The sequence below is a fragment of the Diabrotica undecimpunctata genome, chromosome 6 (assembly GCF_040954645.1).
Source record: "Diabrotica undecimpunctata isolate CICGRU chromosome 6, icDiaUnde3, whole genome shotgun sequence".
Lineage (NCBI taxonomy): Eukaryota > Metazoa > Arthropoda > Insecta > Coleoptera > Chrysomelidae > Diabrotica > Diabrotica undecimpunctata.
Window position 1 is genome coordinate 121,348,305 of NC_092808.1, and position 19,926 is coordinate 121,368,230.

At 33.7% G+C, this 19,926-nt stretch overlaps 1 protein-coding gene across 5 annotated transcripts in view; it reads right to left on the reverse strand.

The window, feature by feature from the left end:
• Positions 1 to 215: 215 nt before the first annotated feature.
• Positions 216 to 19,926, reverse strand: part of Rab3-GEF (Rab3 GDP-GTP exchange factor) — a 222,944-nt gene continuing 203,233 nt past the window's right edge. For 4 of the 5 annotated variants that reach the window (XM_072535244.1, XM_072535242.1, XM_072535240.1 and 1 more), the window contains one exon: positions 216 to 14,777. In XM_072535244.1, coding sequence (XP_072391345.1) covers positions 14,361 to 14,777 — 417 coding nt within the window. In that variant the 3' untranslated portion in view covers positions 216 to 14,360. The remainder of the gene's footprint in view (positions 14,778 to 19,926) is intronic. The other variant, XM_072535243.1, reaches the window with a different exon arrangement.

Below are 19,926 nucleotides of genomic sequence, written 5' to 3' on the forward strand. Positions count from 1 at the left end.
TACTGTTTGTGACGTTCAGATAGGTACATAAGGTTTTTTGTGAGAAGTCTATAGTATACCAGGCAGTCTAAGGCTACATAAAACGAAAATATTCCTTTGAGACTTTAATTCTTTTCGTACTATATAATGAGATCCACGTCGCTTAAATCTAGATTTATATATATATATATATATATATATATATATATATATATATATATATATATATATATATATATATATATATATATATATATATACCGCCTCGCCCTTCCGGTAGGGATCTGTGGAGGAGTATCACTGAGCCGCAAGCCCTTATCTCTTGCCGTACTGCTCCACCATAGGCCGATCAGACACCAGCATATTCTAGTCTAAGCCGCAGATTCATTTTAGAATTTTAAACTGCTGCGTTAGCCTTTTTGTTTTCTGTACACCGAGCTGGGGATCGAACTCACTTCCACTGAACCACTCGTAGTAGAAGCGAGTGAGAACCGGCCGCCCAGCCCGCTTGGCTATCTGACCGACATATCTTAAATCTAGATAATTAATTATAATTAAACATATCAGTAAAGATGAAGGATTTAAACTAAATATAAAGCAGTTACAATTGACGTAAGCAAAAATCAGAGCTCTCTGGAAAGTTTCTCTTAAACAATAAGTACCTATATAGAAAAAATATTTCTACCTAGACAAGTACCAGACCCAGACAAGTATCATGTAGGTGTATTGCCGATTTTCACCCATACCATGAAATAAAAACTAAAGCAATGAATAATCTTTATCCAGCATAACAAATATATCTTTGCAAAAACCCGATAATACAAACCATTCTCAATGTGAACAAATGTCTATTTGTAATGACATATATTCCTAAGGACAAGCACTTAGGTTTTGCAGGGCTTCCTCAGGCAGGACGATCTCTATCTACTCTGACAGTCAAGCAGCGCTAAGGGCTTTGGAGGCGCCCAGTATCAGCTCTAAGCTGGTTCTTGAGTGCAAGAAAGCACTTACTGGTGTTGCTCGAACTAGTGTGGTTATTTTAGTATGTGGAGTTGTGAAGTGAGTTATTTAGTTAAAAAAAATTTATTAAAATCCTTTGTAAAAGGTATATATTTTTAAAAACCCAAACGGGCTGTGTTAGACAAAACGTTTTCGGAATCCATTATTCCATCATCGGTGTCCTAGAAAATATATAACCACTTAATTAAAAAGAACATGAAGTTAAAATTTTGACCAAGGTAAATGTAAAGTGTGGTTAATACTTACTAGGAGTACATGAATGTAGCCACTAAATACATGGGTAAAAACCCGTTAACAAATAATTAGTTACATTTGTTTTACATTATATTTTATAATTTATTAGGATGTTAAAGTTACCGTTGGATTAGGTAACATGGTGACATATGACTCCACGTTGAAGTTGCAAGTCCTGAGACGGTGTGTCTACGAGGACTTTATGGAAGCAACTGATTGAAATGACAATGTTGACAAGTTAGGACGGAACAAGTAACAGAGTAGTCAATGTAACTGTATGTGTCTACTTAAGACAAAAGCCAACGTTAATTAAATTTGTTAGAGTAATAGATTTTTTAATATTAAATTAATATAACAGTATCAACCATCAATGTTCTTATTTTTTTTAAAATTGATTTTTATGTGTATGAGATGAAATGTGGAGAGAAGATAATGTGGTTATAGTTAGGCAACCAACTATGCATGTGTGTGGTAGTGTAATGAAAAAGAGATTTTTATATTTAGGCCCTTTATGTTTCTTCAACATTTGGTACCTGGAAAATAGAAAATAGACACATGTAGAAGGTTGAGTTATAGAATTTTTGTTTGATATTGGTGGAAAATGAATGAATATATTTAAAATATGAAAGTGTTCTTACATGAATGAAATAAAACTTTTGTAGTATAATGGTCATGTGAAATTTAACTTATAACTCGATTATAGAAGGCCCTGTATGTCAAAAAACAACATTTGGTACCTGGTAAATGTAAAACTAATTAAGTTATAAGTACCTACATGACATTAAATATCTGATAGGGTGTTAACAGACTAAGTGGTATGGAAGTTTTATTTTATTATCTATTATGTGAAATGAATAGAAATTGATGGTTGGGACATGGTTTTTTTAATAAGTTAATAGAATAGTACTCAACTTATAACTTAAGAAAGGCCCTATCTGTCATAAGCAACACTAGGTACATGGGAAATATAAAAGGATAAGTTACAAGTTGTATGATTTGCAGGTGTATAATTATCCAAAATGTAAAAATGGAATGGTTGTGGGTTGGCTCTGTTAGAATTAAGTAAAACAAAAATTATGGGGTCAGCTTTAATGGTAATTAAGTTGTGGAATTTGTTTTTAATTCTTAATGGATATGAAGGATATGAATTTTCATTTTAAGTTATTTAGTTGTGAAGGTATGAAACAGGCTAGGCTCCATAAAGTGGTACCATTCAAAAGTATTACAACCCAATTTCTCCATCTAGACCGTAGAAGGTGCTCTCTGGTGATCAGTATGCTTACCAGTCACTGTAGACTCAGGCGGCACTTTCATTTGCTTTGATTGGCTGATAGCCCACGGTGCCCTCTTTGTAATGAAGAGGAGGAAACCTTCTCACATGTCCTCTGAAAGTGACCGGCACTAGCCTACCAAAGATTGCAGATTATTGGTTTTATCTTTATGCAACCGAGTCAAATGAGGGAGTTATTCTTAAAAAGACTTGTGGCTTTCTGTGAGGCCACAAGGCTACCAAAGGATTAGACTTCAGAATGGCAAGAAGGGCTCAGGTTTGGAGCCCCTTGTGATATGGGAGCCTGAAACAGCCTGGACCCCAAAAACGCCAAAGAATAGGTCCTTATAGGCCTATTCCGTATAATAGGGGTGACCCGTCTTAGGAGGTCTTGGTATCTGAATGGCACATAAGTGGGTCCTGCTCCGATCTACCATAAACATAACTAAGGAAGGCACATTAATCAACTAAAATGTAGCTTTAATGAAATTATTTCACCTAAAGCAGATCCATCTTTAAAACAATGTACAAAATAAAAATCTTCAAAAAAACTAAAGTTAGTTTTAAACTCTTCTAACTGCTCAGTATCTTAAAAAACTTTATAGAAAAACACTACCTATCTTTCATTTTAACTTTGCCCAACATAAGCATGATTTAAGAATATACCACAGATCTACTAGTCTTGACCTATATGCTTAGTCAAATTTACCTCCATTTAAAAGAAAGATCCATAAAACGTAAATTCACATATGTATTTAATTTCTTCAGATTGGAAAAGTGACAAATTCCAATTAAACCAACATTAAGATTTAAGTATCTATTTCAATAAAATACCCAAAATGACTATTTTCAATTTAAACTTTCTCAAAATACCAGCAGCAATATTGCATAACTATTTGGTTTGTTTAAAGCCATTAAACATGTGAATATTAAAAATAATTCCTTGCTGTCTATTCTTTTCGACTCGCTTAGCGTAGTTAAACCTATAAAAACATAAACTTTAATACCCCATTAAAACAATGATCAAGGCAGAACCAATACAAGGTCAAGAAAATTTCAGAAAAATCCATTTTCTGTGGACACCATCTCCTATACGCATCGAAGGAAATAAACAAGCAGATATGAGTCAGAACAATATCTTTACGTGAAGGTCCACTGTCAAAAGTAGAAGATCACAAGTTATTAATACACGTCTACGACTTGAACACTGTAGGTATAATCATGCCTATCTCTTCTAAAATAGCGAACCTCCAAAATACAAAATTTGGAATGCAATAGACAATATACATTCAGCACTACCTGATCTTCTTCTTTTGGTGCCTATCCTCTGTAGATGTTGGCAATGTTGGTCCATACAACTTTGTTGACAGCTGCTCTAAATAGATGTATGGTAGTCATTCCTGCCCACTGTCTGATGTTCTTCAACCACGATGTCCTTCTGCGCCCTTGAGATCTTTTGCCTTCTATATTACCTTATAAAATGAAGTTGAATTAGTTGATAATTCTCGTTGCGCACTACATGCCCTAAGTACTACCTGATAGATTGTCCTAAATATGTAATTCAAAGACACTCTTACAATTTTCCACATAACCTAAAAGCAATATTTGAGAAAAATTTTGTTCCGGACAATTTATTACTATACTTAAAATGTATAATCATGTTACATAAAATTGAATTCTTACAAACGTTACAGGAATGTCGCTAATAATGTTCAGGTGGATGCGACTTTTGTTCTTTATATATAATATTTATCCTTTCGACAGGCTGTGCAAGCTCATATTATGGAGTTTGAAATACAACCAATGGAAATATACGTTCGAAATACAAACAATACAGATGAAGAAAGATTTGTGAAATTAAGTAAGATAAAACTTGTTATAATCGAATAGTACCAATAAAGCCGAAAGGCAAGTTATATACAAAAAAGAAACATATTCTCCAGGTATTTTTAAATTTTAAAATGATCTCATGTATTTAAATCTGTAATTGATTCAATTTATTATATAAACAAAGTTTATATATTGATATTTTTTTAATGCAGCAAATTTTAGTTATAGTGAAGTCCGGTGAGATGCGCGAAACTCTAGTGACAGAACTCTTCATTGGGACTTTGGTATTATTCTTTCAATGGACTACCTGAGCTCTTACGTCACAATTAACATGAATTTTAAAAACCTTTCCAAACATTTCTAATTCGTGTGTATTTGTCCCAGAAGAAGTTAAAAATATTGCTTTTTTTAATTGGTATTTAACAGGATAAAATCACTGGCAACGAAAGAAGAATAAAACATTAATTTAAACATTTTTCAACTTCGTAATTTAATCCAATGATTTATTAATTTATTTTAAAATAATTCTGATAAAAACAACAACAAAATACCTTGAAATGTAGTAAAAAAATAATTAAAGTTCTAATCATACAATAACATAACCTTTAATTATGAACATTTATAGTAAATATCTTAATACTTTGATATTCTTACCTCACAAATTCACGAACAACAAATAATACCAATCGCAGAGAATAAATGTGCATAACCAAGAGTACATATTTATTCTTCAAATAATTAGGAAAAACAATATTTCCAACTTCTTATGGGACAAATACACACAAATTAGAAATGTTTGGAAAGGTTTTTAAAATTTCTGCCCATTTTGACGTCAGACTTAGGTATCATAGAGAATACGCGAAGAGTTAGTTATAACACTGCTAGTTAGGGTTATCTGTTATTCAGACACTAGATGGCGCTAGTGTGTCATTGCCATGACTTCCGCCAGAAACAGGCTGGTCACCAAACTTCACCATAACTGTCGTTTTTTTAACAAACATGTAGAAGCCACAATACAAAAAGCAAATATGGCAAGAGCCGCAATAAGAGGCCTAGCAGGAAGGAAAAGCAAACTTCGCATCAAAACCAAAATAAGATTAATAAACAGTATAGTCCTTCCCATACTGACCTACGCATCACTTGCATGGGGACATATATGCAACACGACCAAAAAGAAAATACAGGCACAACACAACAAAAGCCTAAGAGAAGCGGTAAACGTACCAAGATACGTAGCTGAAAGATTCCTTTTCAGAGAATTACAGCAAATCAGAGTGACTGACACAATGAAAGAAAAGGCCAGGATAAAGTTCGCAGAATTAGAGAACCACCCCAGTCACATTCTACGAGAGATAATGAGGTATGACGCTTTCCACAGATGGAAACACAAAAGACCTAAACAACAGATAGTCGACTAAAAGAAAACCAGAGAGAGAAATAAAAAACCCCCCAGAGGAAAACGTAACCATACAAAACCCCAGAGTGAAAAGAAACTCCAAAATCATAAACACTCACACAAGGAAGATAGTTCGTAGCTCAAATCACCCAGAATATCGCATATCGCCTCGTACACAGTGGGCCCAGCTGCTCACAAAAGGATACAGTCTATATTGTGGTATCGTATAATATTTATATATTTTCTTTATTATGATGTAGACTATATACTAATTATGATTTTTGTCCACAGGTCACCTACAAAAAAAAACCACAAGAAACACAAAAAACCGGCCTCGGCCACCAAAAAAAATCAAAAAATACTAACAAAAACCGGCTTCGGCCACCAAAAAAATTAACAAAAACCCCAAAACCCGGGCACGTAGGGCCCAACCCCTTGAGCACCAAGTCGCCGAACTGAGCCGGGACTCAGAGCGGAGACTTGAGGCCCAAGTAAGCAATTTTAGTTCGCGGATAAGCCACAGTAAGATAACAGGAATATAGCGGAGATGCGCTGTCCTGAGTTTTTTGCATTCGGTTAGGAAACCATGTTGGGGTTCTATTACCCAGGACCTCCACATGAAGAGCATTTGGCTGATAGTTGTGCCCCTATCGCGCATCAGAGTGCTATAGGGGGGAAAGGGATGGTCTAGAGCATTGGAGCGCGGTGGGGTGACTCCTGTATTTACACGAGTTAACACACCTCGCTCCAATGAATTGTTACACCCGAACGTAATTCTTAGGGGTGAACATGTCTCATAGGCTGGGTTTAATCAAATTGCTTGCTTGCTTGCTGTCGTTTTTTGTATCTGAATTTATATTAGGATTGGGTTTACAATTAAATTATTAATTAAAATTAAAATATTTATATTAGAAATAGTTTACCTTAAGTAATTTATTTTTCCGTATTTTAGTAACGATAAAGTACCGAACTATAATGTTAATATATATATTTCACTGTTTTAGCCTTAACTTGTATTACCTATAATAGTTATGTTGAAATACAAAAATAATCATTTTATTAGAATGATTTTAAAGGTTCAAAGCCAAAAGATAGTTATATGGGACCTAAAACAACAACCAATAGTTTGACGAATGTGGATTTGAAGGTTTGTGCGTATTTGTATTCTACATGTATATTTTAATATCGTTTTTTTATAAAAAACTTAACAATACGAAATAAAAAGTGATACAAGATACAGAAAAATATCTAAATATTTTTAAACTGATTGATACAAAAAAAATAACTATAAGGAAATAGCCAAATAAACATTATCAACAAGATACTATAATGATCTGCAGTACAATATCTGGAGTAATATAAAATAGATATTCAAAATTAAGCGTAAAATAAGGAAGTATTGCGTAAGTCATACTATAAAATCTTAACGAAATAGAGAGGGAAATATGAATATAAAGATTTTGGGGTAAAAATGTTTGTGTAAAAAACTGTTTGTGAAGATAAAATCAAACTCCAAACATTTTTTTATTAAAGGTTTAAGAATGGAAATAAATAAAAAAATATTAATAAAACATACGGAATATAAGCTATTACTACCAACATTATCAGTGGTACTACAGCTCTTGAGTCACGACTTTCCCTAATCTGTTTCTCCAGTTGTGCCGATTCATTGTCAATGGTTACCAATTTGTCATTATAATCTTCACAACGTCCTTATCTAGACCAGCTGTTCACCTTAATCTTGACTCGCTTGTATTTCGCACATCATCATCATTATCATTCTGACTTTAAAATCCTGTGTGTTTTCTGGCTTTCTCAAGAATGTCTCTCCAAACGTCTCTATTCATCGCCTACCTCCGCCATACACGTATTCCCATGTCTTTATCAATGTTTTAAGGGAACCTTGTTCTGCATCTTTCTCTTCTTCTCTGGCCAATGAGTCTATTATATTATATTTGGTTCCTGGCATATTCGATAAAGATTGTATCGTGCTCTTAACACTCCATTGTCAATCACTACTATATAAATTCGGCTTAGTACTTTTCTTTTGAAACATCTTAACATGTTTTCATTAATTTTTGTTATTATCCAGGTCTCTGAACCATATGTTAAGACTGACGTATTATTGTTCTGTAGAGTTTCACCTTTTTGTATTTTTCGATATAATTAAAGATTTAAAAACAAGATTGAGCCCAAAATAGCACCTGTTGACTGTCAAATTAAATAGAAATAAAAATTCTGCTGTAGTAGCTCTTTAGTCTTAATAAGTATTGAATGTTAATGCTTCCATGTATACAAATTGGTTAGCCGCTTCGATGATGTCGTTTTCTGTAACAAAAGTGGTCGTAGAATTTGTGGTTGCCTGCTTATTTCATGTAATTTGTTTTGTTGGTGTTTATTGCTATTTTTATAGCAGATTTTTTTAGTGCTGCATACGCCTCTTGTATAGCGTTTTCGGTTACTCCAACAATATTGATATGATCAACAGGCAAGGATTTTTGTGATTTGTGACATACGTATTACTTTCTCCAGAGCCTAATGAAAAGTATACAGAAAAGAGGGCCACCCTGGTGCAGCCACTTATTAGTTTTAAAAGGTATGGACAGTTGCAGCCACTTATTAGTTTTAAAAGGTGTGGACAGTTCCCCTGGATTCGCACTCTACATTCAACGTTTTTAAGAGTTAGTTTTGTTAAATGTACCAACTGATTTGATACTCCTAGCTCTTTCATTGCTCTGGACATTTCTTTGCTTTACTTTTATTTGCGGAGTTGTAAGCTGCCTTGTAAGTATGTAGTCTATAAATATGTGATGAGTGTCTATGCCTTATTCCAGTGTTTTTTTAGTGTGTCTCAGGGTGGCAATGTAATGTATTGTCGATTTGCCACCAGTAAAACCAGCCTAGTATTTTCCTGTTATTCGTTCCGCATATGGTGCCATACGATGGCATAGTATAGTGGAGACTATTTTATACGCTGCATTTAAAAAAGTTATTTGTTTCGGGTTAAATTTTTACCTTCGTCTTTAGTTTCAACAATCGTTGGTGATTCTTCTTCTCTCTCGTCTCTTACCTCATCTCTTTTGTCTTTCCGATTTTCTCCTTTTTCTATCATTTTACGTGCCCGGTTAACGTTTGGCACCCATCGATTTATTACATCTTTTCTTGTTGTTAATAGGTCGTCGGATTTCTATATTGGTTTGTACTTGTTTTAAATGTTTACTTTCTTATCAAATGCTCTGAATATTTCTCTCTGTAAAGGATTTCTGTATACTTAAATTCTTTACTTAAGTCGCTTCGTTTTTTTCTTTTGTGTACCCTCTTTTCTTCTTTTCGATTTGTCTGGTAATTTTCCACAGTTGTTCTAGTTCGTCGTCGGGTACGCATTTTTCTGTAGTCTTAATTTTGGTTTGTCGCTTTCATGCATTTATCGTTACACCAATTATTTTTACGGGCACAGTTTCTGTTGCCATTTTATCTGTTGCTGCTGCTGCTGTATTTCCCATAGGCATTGATAATCGGATTTATCTGTGATTTCATTCATTTTTGACGAAAAATTTCATACAGTCCTGAATATAATCCTTGGGTAAATATAATTCACAAACATGGCTTATTATTTTTTTAATTTTAATTTATAATAGATGAAGACAGCAAACTAACAATATTTAGACTTTCACCACGCCCTAGCAAGGGCTCAAAAAATGAGGAGGAGATAATATATACAAACTTCACTAAAGTTATGGGATTGGATAAATAAAATTTTGACGACAACTTACAGCTAATTGAAAAGAATAATATTGGTTCACTGTCAAATAATAGATTAAGATTGGATGTTTGTTTTTTAAATACTAAACATTTTACGATCTAATGAGTTATAATGTAGTTTAGAATCTGATATTTTCGTAATAAATTAACACCAAATTCGTCGAACTATTTTCACTATCAAAAAAGTTTACTATATTTTTTTCTATTTGGCGGTAGAATCAAAAGAAGACGAACCATAATATATTTTATTTTTCTTTGTTTCTTATATTTTTTAGTTGGTAAAATGTCAACAGATTGTAAAGTAATTTGGAAAAATATCTGAAAAATTGCAAAAGAGACTAATAACACAAACCATTAAATTCCTCTAATTAGCAAAAAAATGAGTTTTTCCTTTTTTCAACCAAGAGCTTTAATTATTTTCAGATTTGCTAAATTAAACAAGCAAATATTTTACTGTTATAAATAAAATTTGTAGAAGTAAATTATGTCAAGAAGTAAATGTTACAGTGGATTTCGGAGCGTCTTCTAGCAAATCAAATAGTTTTCTGCCTCTAATGATGTTGGGGATTTGCCTATTAGCTCACAAACAGAGTCAGATAATATCCATTTAAATTTACAAAATGTAGACAATGTTATTGAATACGTAATTTCCCAGTAAAGAAATGACAGTAACCCATAAAATAGAAGTAATCATCAAGATGACCTAATTGACTTGAATAACTTACAGTGGGACCTTGTTGACCGATCATTTTTAAGAATTTTGACTTTGATGAAAAAGATATAGGAGTTAGAGCTCAAATCTATGAAGAATATATAATTAGGGATCCCTTAGGGATTAGGGATATAGTTTTTTTAAGTTATTTGTTTGTGACGAAGTGAGTACTCTCATGGTTAACGAAACCAATCTCTATGGTGAGCAGTGTTTGGCGAAAGAGGGACTGACACAAAAATCGCGCATCAAAAAGTGGACTTTAACTGATCATCTAGAAATCGAAAGTTTTATTGGTATCCTATTATGGATGGGCTTGTGTAAGTTGTTCGCTATACGATCGTATTGGAAAAAATCATTATATCAAAATGAAATCAGCCGTCTTATGTCGAGGAACCATTTTGAGTTATTGTTAATTTGGCGATAATAATAATAATAATAATGTTTTTGCGGACGACAGACTTCGCAAAATTACTCTCCTCCTGACAGTTCTTTTAAAAACTTTAAAAAAGTGTTAACGCCTGGTAGAAAAAGTGTGTATTGGCGAGACCATGGTACCATTTCGTGGTCGACTACGATTTAGGCGATACATAAAAAATAAAAGGCACAAGTTCGGTATAAAATAGTTCGGTATACAAGTTGTGTACGGAAGGAGGATATACTATAATCTTCGGGTTTATTTTGGAGCGGATACCGAAAATGGCGGCCAAGCATCTTCGAATGTAGTGTTTGCTCTAATGGACGATCTTCTGGATTCTGGTAGAGAACTGTTTACCGATAATTATTATACAAATGTCTCCTTGGCAACCAAATTATTGGACCCAAAGACACATCTGGTGGGCACCCTCCGTAGCAAACAAAAATATAATCCTAAAGAGGTGGTCTAAAAAAAATTAAAACCAAAAGAAATATATGCCAGAGAAAGTGATTCCGGAATTATAATCATGAAATGGCGTGACAAGAGGAATGTGCTTATGCTAGGCACCCTTTATAGAGATAATATAAAAGAAGTGTTGCAAAGAGGTGGTGCAGTAGACAAACCCGAAGCAATAATCAATTATAACAGAGCTAAATCGTACATTGATCTGCCTGATCAAATAAAAGCATATTCTCACTGTCTACGCAGAGGAAAAAAATGTTGTAAACACTTTCTTGGTCTACAAGGAAGTTATATAAGAAAAATTGTCCATAACCGATTTTAAAGAAAAACTATGTTATTCATTGTTACGCATTGGAACAGACGAAATAGATGAACATAAGTCCGAAGGTAACACCGAAAATTATGCTTTGGAACAAAATAATTGAAGATATAGTTAAATTGTTTGCTACGAAAATTTGAAAAATTCTCATGGCCGAAAAGTTGCATCAAATAAAAGCGCACGAAGTAAATGGCAATATATGCTCTGTAAAAAACATTATTGTGTTGAATGCTTCTTTACTACACACCGGGCAAAAGCTGTATAAAACATGAAGTTCTATCTTCAATTTTTTTTATTGTATTTGCGTGGGTATAATGTAAATGTTAATTTGAGAACTACTACTTATGTTTAGAAGTATGTTTTCCGTTTGCTTTTGTTTTAGTCTTTAGTTATTCAAACATTTTTCAAGTAACCTTATTTTATATTTTTTGAATAGATATTACAACAAGGAATATATAATTAATTTGTCATTAACTGACAAAAATATACTATATAGATGTAATATTTTTCGGACCAAAATCACTACTTGGCTTTCCGGGTCACATATTTTCAACTTCCATATAAATACTACACAAGTGCGGCACATCGTGTAAGCCACGATCCCCAAAATACCAGACTGCATTTAGGCACAACATGATGTACATATGATTTTTTATCTGCAAATGTGGCAAACACTACCATAGGCTAGGCAGCAACGGTTTTACTGTCTTCCGAACATAGGCAAAACACAAAAAATAGTTTGGCTAAAATGTTTTATGATTTCTGCTTTAAAAACCAAACACTGCTTTGTGACGTTTCATTTGCAACTGTATCATGGTAACTTATGATATAATACAATAACACATAACGACTGTTATCTCATCGCCCTTGAAAATGTTTGTGTTTTTAAGAAATGACTTCAGACCACGGCATATAACACTGAAAACTATACTTTTACAAATCACCAACTTCAAAAGTACACACTTCCTTGAAGGGAACGACTTAAAAGACTTTCTAAAGGACATATACCTATCAAATATCTGGGTGAGAATTAATCAAAAATAACAAAATACATCATATATCAGATATTACAGTTTTCAGATCAAAAGTTTCCTAGAAACTAAAACTTTGCATATATAATTGTCTTGAAAATTTGTAGTTTATTTCTAAAAAGATACAGTACCTAGTATACGCAGATATACGCAGTGTATCTAAAGTACAATATCTTCTCTTCTTCATTGTCTACCATTTTCCATCCACTCTTAAATGTAGGTCCCAATAATTGTTTACACTTTTCTCTATCTTACGCTAGTCTAATTGACTGTTTGCGTGCCACTACTGTTATATTATCTACATATCTCTTTTGAGATGTTTCCATGCTTCTTGTCGTTCTCCTTGGTCTCCATTGCATGATTCACTGTGTCCACCTATTAGCATCATATCTGACTATCTAAACTCTCCAGCACCATTTTACTTTGTAATTTCTTTTATGATATCTCTGATAACCGCTTTACGTCTTTTCTTGGTGTTTATAATCTTGCCTCTCAGTGATATTCCAAGCATTTTTCGTTTTGTTGCATTTTGCATTGCTTCTAGATTTTTATCAGATTATATGGGAAGAGCTACGGTCTCCAAGGCGTAGTTACAAACCCGTAGTATGCATATAGTAAACACATTTTTCCTTAAATTTATAAGAATGGAGGTGTTTTCGATTTATATTCTAGTTCACCGAAAGCGGTAGATACTAGTAGGGTATAATATCTAGTGGCACACATTATTTTGTAAGTAACTTACTAGTTAGATTTGTGCCTAGGCAAAAGAAAGCATACTTCTTCCTCTTTAAGTGCCTTGTCCTCGTTTAAAACCACGTTTCTATTTTTTCCTAAATAATTACATATTATGGTAGTTAATATTTCAAAGTTTTTATCACGTGAGCAAAGTACATATTCCAATTTTTTTATGGTATTCAACGAAAATCCTCTTTTTTTTGTTAAGACGTTGGAAAACATCTTGATTTGTCATTCTGTAAGTTCACTATATTCTTAACATTTGACGATAAGTCCACATCTCAAAACCCTTAATTCTATTAAACATTGTTTTAGTGAGAGTCCATGCTTTTATTACGTAGAATACAATTCTCAAAGGAATAACAGCTTAATGAACGTTTTTTAACGAAATTCTTACCGCTTTGTTGGTTAATACATTTTGCATCTTCTAAAATCAGGTTCTGGCTTACTCTATTATACTTTTGATTTCCTAAACAGTCTTATTTATGATTAACCCAAATATTTGTATAATTGTACTCTTTCACTACTTTTCATTGTATCCTAATATCATGTAGGTTGTTAGCTAGATTTTTGCTTTTGCTGATGACTATTCATTTAGTTTTCTAAATTTATTTCTATTTCTAAATTTACTTTCAAATCAATTTGTTTACTATGGTCTGTTCCAGTTGATAAAAGTGTCTCTAAATTATCTTTATAAAGAGAAGAGTATATAAGGTAACTAAGAAACACCTTGATCTAAACTCACACTTAATTGACGAAATACAAATGATGAAATCAATGACGAAGTCGTAAATATCTACCCTTTCCTAAAAATAATTTTACCTTATGTTGGGTAAGAGAACAGGTGTGTTTATTACACAAATGGTCGAATAATTTAAAAACTCTATGTCTGATTTGCCAAGACGAAGTCTAAATAATTAAGTTAAAGATTTTCTTTCATATTTGTGCAGAATTGTGTTATGATTTGTTCGAGTACAATCCAAAACTTTTAAAAAGTCTATAATTATAGCTTTATGTAACAATATATAATAATTTCTGAGTATTCATTTTACACTATCGTCAATTACTTTTGATTCTACAAACCACCTAAAACCAATATAACAACAACCTTTAATGTGAGTCACACCCAAGGAAGACAAGACGGTCCTTTACAATCCGTTCCATAGATGAACGGCAGGGAATATCGTTTTTGTCGTCACTTCGGTCGAGGCGGGGGTTGAGGAGGTTGGGAAGAAACAACCGTCATTTGTCTGGAAGGAATAGTTCTACTAGGAACAGGGGGAGGTTTACTAGAAGGCAACGACAACTGAGGATGAATAGTCTTTACTCCAGGTGGGGGAGCAGGAGGTGCTACACCTGGCGGTAGAGCTGGTGGTGGATACTTGGGTGGACCTCCTAAAGGTGTTACTGATCCAGGTTCGGGGCTAGATGGCGGAGGTACGGTAGCCATAGGTGTAACACTAGCTTCTTCGACTGGCCCACCCGGTTTAAGACAAGCAGTAAGATTCAAATGAGAAACTTGTTCTACTGGTTTCTTGACAATTTTCGGTTTTTCGGTTCCGGCTGCTATATATGAGAAGACACAGAGTACGGAGTAGCAGATTTGGTCAGCCTGAAGACATAAATAATAATTATAAACTTCTTAACTACACTTAAACATTTAGACTTAATACAGTTGTTATGAATACAGTATTTTATAAAAATATACCTTAAATATAAATATTTCGACAAGTTTATAAGATATTTAACGCTCTTATACATATCTTTTATACGTAAATATAATAAAATAAAGCCTTAAAATCAAATGATAATACTAAAAAATTTTACTCAAATTACAAGGTTTTCCAACAATTTTGTCATACCACAACCCCATACTCCTAGAAAAAGGAACATAGATATAAGATAACAAACTACCAACGGAATGAAATAAAAACAAAAATGTCAAAAATCAAAAGATTAGTGAGCATAGAAATTGGAAACATTCCTACAATGAACAATCCACAAAAAGCATTAACAAATAGCACTACTAAAGAATAATACAAAATCCACATGTGAAGATTTAAAAATATTCAATAGGAAATCCAAAAAAATCATACGGGAAAAGGACACAGCCAAAAATAGAGCCAAAAGAACAAGAAATCAGGAAGACAAAAATAAGGCAAACCAACTGAATCCACGAGTCAAACAGGCATTAATAGAACATAGAAGCCAGAAGTGGGGCGCTTACGTAAAAGAAATTGAGGAAGGGGGCCAAACCATGACAAAAATATAGAGGCTCCAAAGAACTTTAAGAAACGATAAAAAACCCATTACCCCACTACACGGAGAAAACGGAATCGTCTACTCTGTAGAAAGGAAAGCCCCTGCGGTTATTAAAATGAGTCTTGAGAGAAAGAGAAAGAGAGTACACTTAATTATCACCAAAACATAAACAGAGACTTTTTCAAAGAAGTCAGAAAAACAGAACTAGAAACGCCCAAAGGACAAGAAAAAATAATAAATCTCACATCACCCACAGAAACAACTAAACTGATCTGAAAAAGACCAAAGAAAGCACCAGTTCCAGATCAAATTACTAAGAGGCTCTCAAATATCTTCCTTTAAAAGCAATTATTGTATTTTTAACAAACATAACAAACGCATTACTAAGATAAAGGCTCCTTCATCTAAAAACGATGGAAGAAAGCCCATGTAATCATGGTACCAAAGCCAGTAAAGAACTACATATTTCCGCAAAATTGCAGGCCGATTAGTTTACTTGCAGCAGTTAGCAAGATAGAAGAGGGAGTAATTCAAACCAGACAACAATCAGAAAACCACAGGCTAGGATTAATTCCAGAAGCACAATTGGAATTGAGAGCTCAAACATTTCAGTGAAATACAGGTACTTAGACTTACAGAGAACATAGCAGCTACCTCCAATGACAAGTAATATACAGGAGCAGCCTTTCTGGATGTAAGCAAAGTCTTAGACAGAGTGTGGTATAAAGGATTGACATATAAAATGAGAGATTACGGATACAGCGGGGCCATGACGAAACTTATCTCCCCGTACACAAAGCGACCGTAGGTCCAGTGTTTAGGTAGGACCAGTTCTATCCAAACACAGAACCCTGAAAGCTGTAGTATTACAGTGGGCGATCTTATCACCCCTTTTGTATAGCATATAAAGAGCATAGGTTCCAAGAACACCCAGAACACTACTCAACCTTTATGCAGACGGCACTCCAATCGCGATAATATACAGGAACCTGGATATAGCTGTAAGAAGTCTACAGACGGCACTGGATACAATAGAACAATGGAGTATCCAATGGAAAATAGTAATAAGTTTGAAAAGACTTTAGCGGTTACCTTTAAAAAGAGAAGGGGTAACCTAAACTAACAGCTAAAAGTGCAACACAGACCCATGTAATGGCAAAACGATGCTAAATATCTAGAAGTAATAATGGACCAAAGTCTATTATTCACACCACATGACGCAACAGATCAGAAAACAGTAACAGATAGAGCCGCAATAAGAAAACACTCAGAGAAAGAAGAAGCAAATTATCTATAAAAACCAAATTAAGACTGGTAATTAGTATCATATTAAGAATATTTAAATATGCGTCTCTCGTAGTGGGCACATAAGACATAGCATCAAAAATAAGATAGAGGCAGCACACAACAACTGTCTTAGACTAGCTGTACCCAAATATGTCGTCACTGAACCAGAGACCTAAAACAAATAAGGGTATTGGATATGATGAAATAAAATGCCAGAACAAAATTAGCTACGCTAGAAGATTACTCAAACCAGATCTCGCAAGAGATATTAAGTTATGGTGTGTACCATAGATGAAAGCACAGAAGATGCGAACAGCAAATATTAGCAAACATATAGTAAAGTTCAGATAAGCCTAGCTCTGTCAAAAGAAGACAACACGCTCACCTTTGGCATTGCCGTGTATTTACTAATGTTTATCGTATAGCTTTCAGACAACCCCAAAAAAACTCTATAAAAAAACCATAAAAAACACAAAAAAGCTTCGGCCCCCACAAAAATTTATTAACAGTTATAGTAATACTAGTAGTATAATAATTATAAGTAATAATAATAGTAACACTAAGACAGTAATAAATCAAAATAGCGGGACTAAAGCGCCTCATACTGTCTTGCATAGTACAGGGTGGTACAGGGTAGAATATCATGCGGGAGTCCTTGTGCCCAGGGGTTCCACGTGAGAAGAATTCTACTGATTTGAAGCCTATATAGCCGATCATCGTGCTATCGGGAGTTGGAGCATGGTCTGGAGCATTGAGGCGAGGTGGAATGGTTAATGATTACTCGAACTAAAGAGCTGCTTTAAAAAATTAAGATTAAAACATACAGTTTTAAACCAAAAAAATATAAAATAAATCGAAGAAAATACTTATGACACAGAACCAGATATTATGTTGGAAGGAATTGAAGCTATTATGAAGAAAAAAGCACAACAAAATTTTCGCGGTTTATGCAATTCCATCTAAAGTGTTAAAAAATGTGGAAAAGACTGTCTAAAAAGTCGTACACTACTTATGTCAACTAATATGGACATCCCTTTAAATGCCTAGTGACTGAGCAACCGCAGTAATTGTTTCTTTGCCTAAAAAAGGTATGGCTACATGACCCTCCCAGTTCTATTTCAACCATGCTATACGCTCTAGAACATTTGTGAACTCTGTCCTTCTTCTTATTTGTTCGTTTCTAACTATGTCTTTGGGAGTCAGTCGATTGATACTTAAGAAACTACAAAGAGTTATCAAGGAATACAAGGATAAATGATTTTTGATAAAACCAACAATAACAGAATGAACATTCAGAACATTACTGGATGTAAAGAAGTTGAAAGTTTTATTTATTTAGGCAGCACCGTCAACAACAATGAAAGCTGTGAACAGGAAATTCGACGATATGTACAGATGGAACGAACCGCTATATCCAAACTCACTAAAATATGAAAAACACGTACATTTAACAAAAACCCTAAGATCAACCTTGTACGAAAACTGGTTTTCCCAATATTTAGCTATGCCTCTGAGACGTGGCCTATCCGAGTAGCAGATAGGAAAAAATTGGTACATTTCTTCGAAGAATGCTTTGACAGCCAGAAGAACAAACACATCTGTTTTTGCCGAGATTAACAATTCAGTTCCATATATTCAAAAATAATAACATTCTTTCGACATACAATAGGTGCCGATAATATGGAGAAACTAGTAGTCCGAGGATAACCGGAGCAAAAAAGACGTCGAGGGCCATCGTTAACCCAATGGACTGATCTAGTCAAAACGTTATAAAACTTCGTTAATGAGGTAAGTACCATCTAAAATAGGGACAGATGGATAGACAGCGTGAGCATAGCAATACGATCCCTGGAAGAATCGCCACAAGATTGAAATAAAATATAGTGGTTTATTTTTATGCTAATAAATTTAAATTATTATAGTAGATATTATTTAAATAAAATATTTCCCATTAGATATATTACACAAAAAGGTATGAATTGGCCAGGTAGATCACTGGATCATTGAATTTTTTTCTGTAGTTTTATCACAATGTGAAAAACACTCAATTAGCATTCATTGCATTATTTCAGTAAAAGAGCATTAACGAAAATAAGGAACATTTCACCTGAAATTGTGAATAAAGTTAGGGAAGGGTTACATAACTGGCTGTGTCCTTGCCAGCAATTAGGTGGAGAACATTTTCAGCTCTTAACTTGTTATATATCTTAATGTTTTATATTAACCTTTCAGCGCGCGCACCTACAGAAATTTTATAACGATTTATCAAAATAGTGTACGCCACTGTTATTCTAAATTTAGTTGCTGCCTAACACCCTTCTATTTTTGGAATGTTTCGTTAGGTACGATGTGACAGGTACATTTGATTGGTTGGATACTGAATTTAGTTGTTGTGAGATATTTAAATCAAGAGGAAGGGTCTCCATAAATTTTATAGCGCGCGAGTTTTGAAGTAACTATTATTATTTATCTAAGTATTATGATCTATGACAATGTTATTACGCTTATTTGTATTCTGTATCAGATTTTAAGTTCAGAAATTAAATAATAATAATAATAATGATAATAATATTTATATTGAATTTTTTTTTTTTTTTAGATAAATCACGAAAATGTCTAAACGTCCTTTGTCAACAGAGAAGATTGTTTATTTAGCTGAGCATTTATAGGATAAAAATGAAAACGAATCACATCACACTGTGTGTAGTGATAGTGATTGGTCTAAAGAGTATAAATAAGAAGAAGATGTAGACAGTTGGTCTGAAGAGGGATTATCCGACGAAGAATCCGTAACAGCTTCACTTTCTGACCATTATGTAGCAAAAGATAAAACTACAAATGGAACAAAATAAAAACGGCAGCTTCATCAAGACAAAAAAATTAACATTGTAAAAGAGCAGCCTAATGTCACTCATAGAGCCCGAAATATCAATAATGAGCAAGAAACCTTTTAAAAAATAATAGACACTAACATGGTCGACAATATTATATACTGCACTAATAGATATATTGCGGAAATAAGATTACATCATGTATATTCTATAGAACGAGAATGCAAGAATATAAACAGAAACGTGTTTATGGCGTATTTAGGGTTGCTGATTTTGATTGAGATAAAAATGGCATTTTGCAAGTGTCAGAAAAATTTGGTAAGCGACGGAACAGGAATTGAGGTAACAAGGGGTGTTATGAGTTATCAACGATTTTTGTTT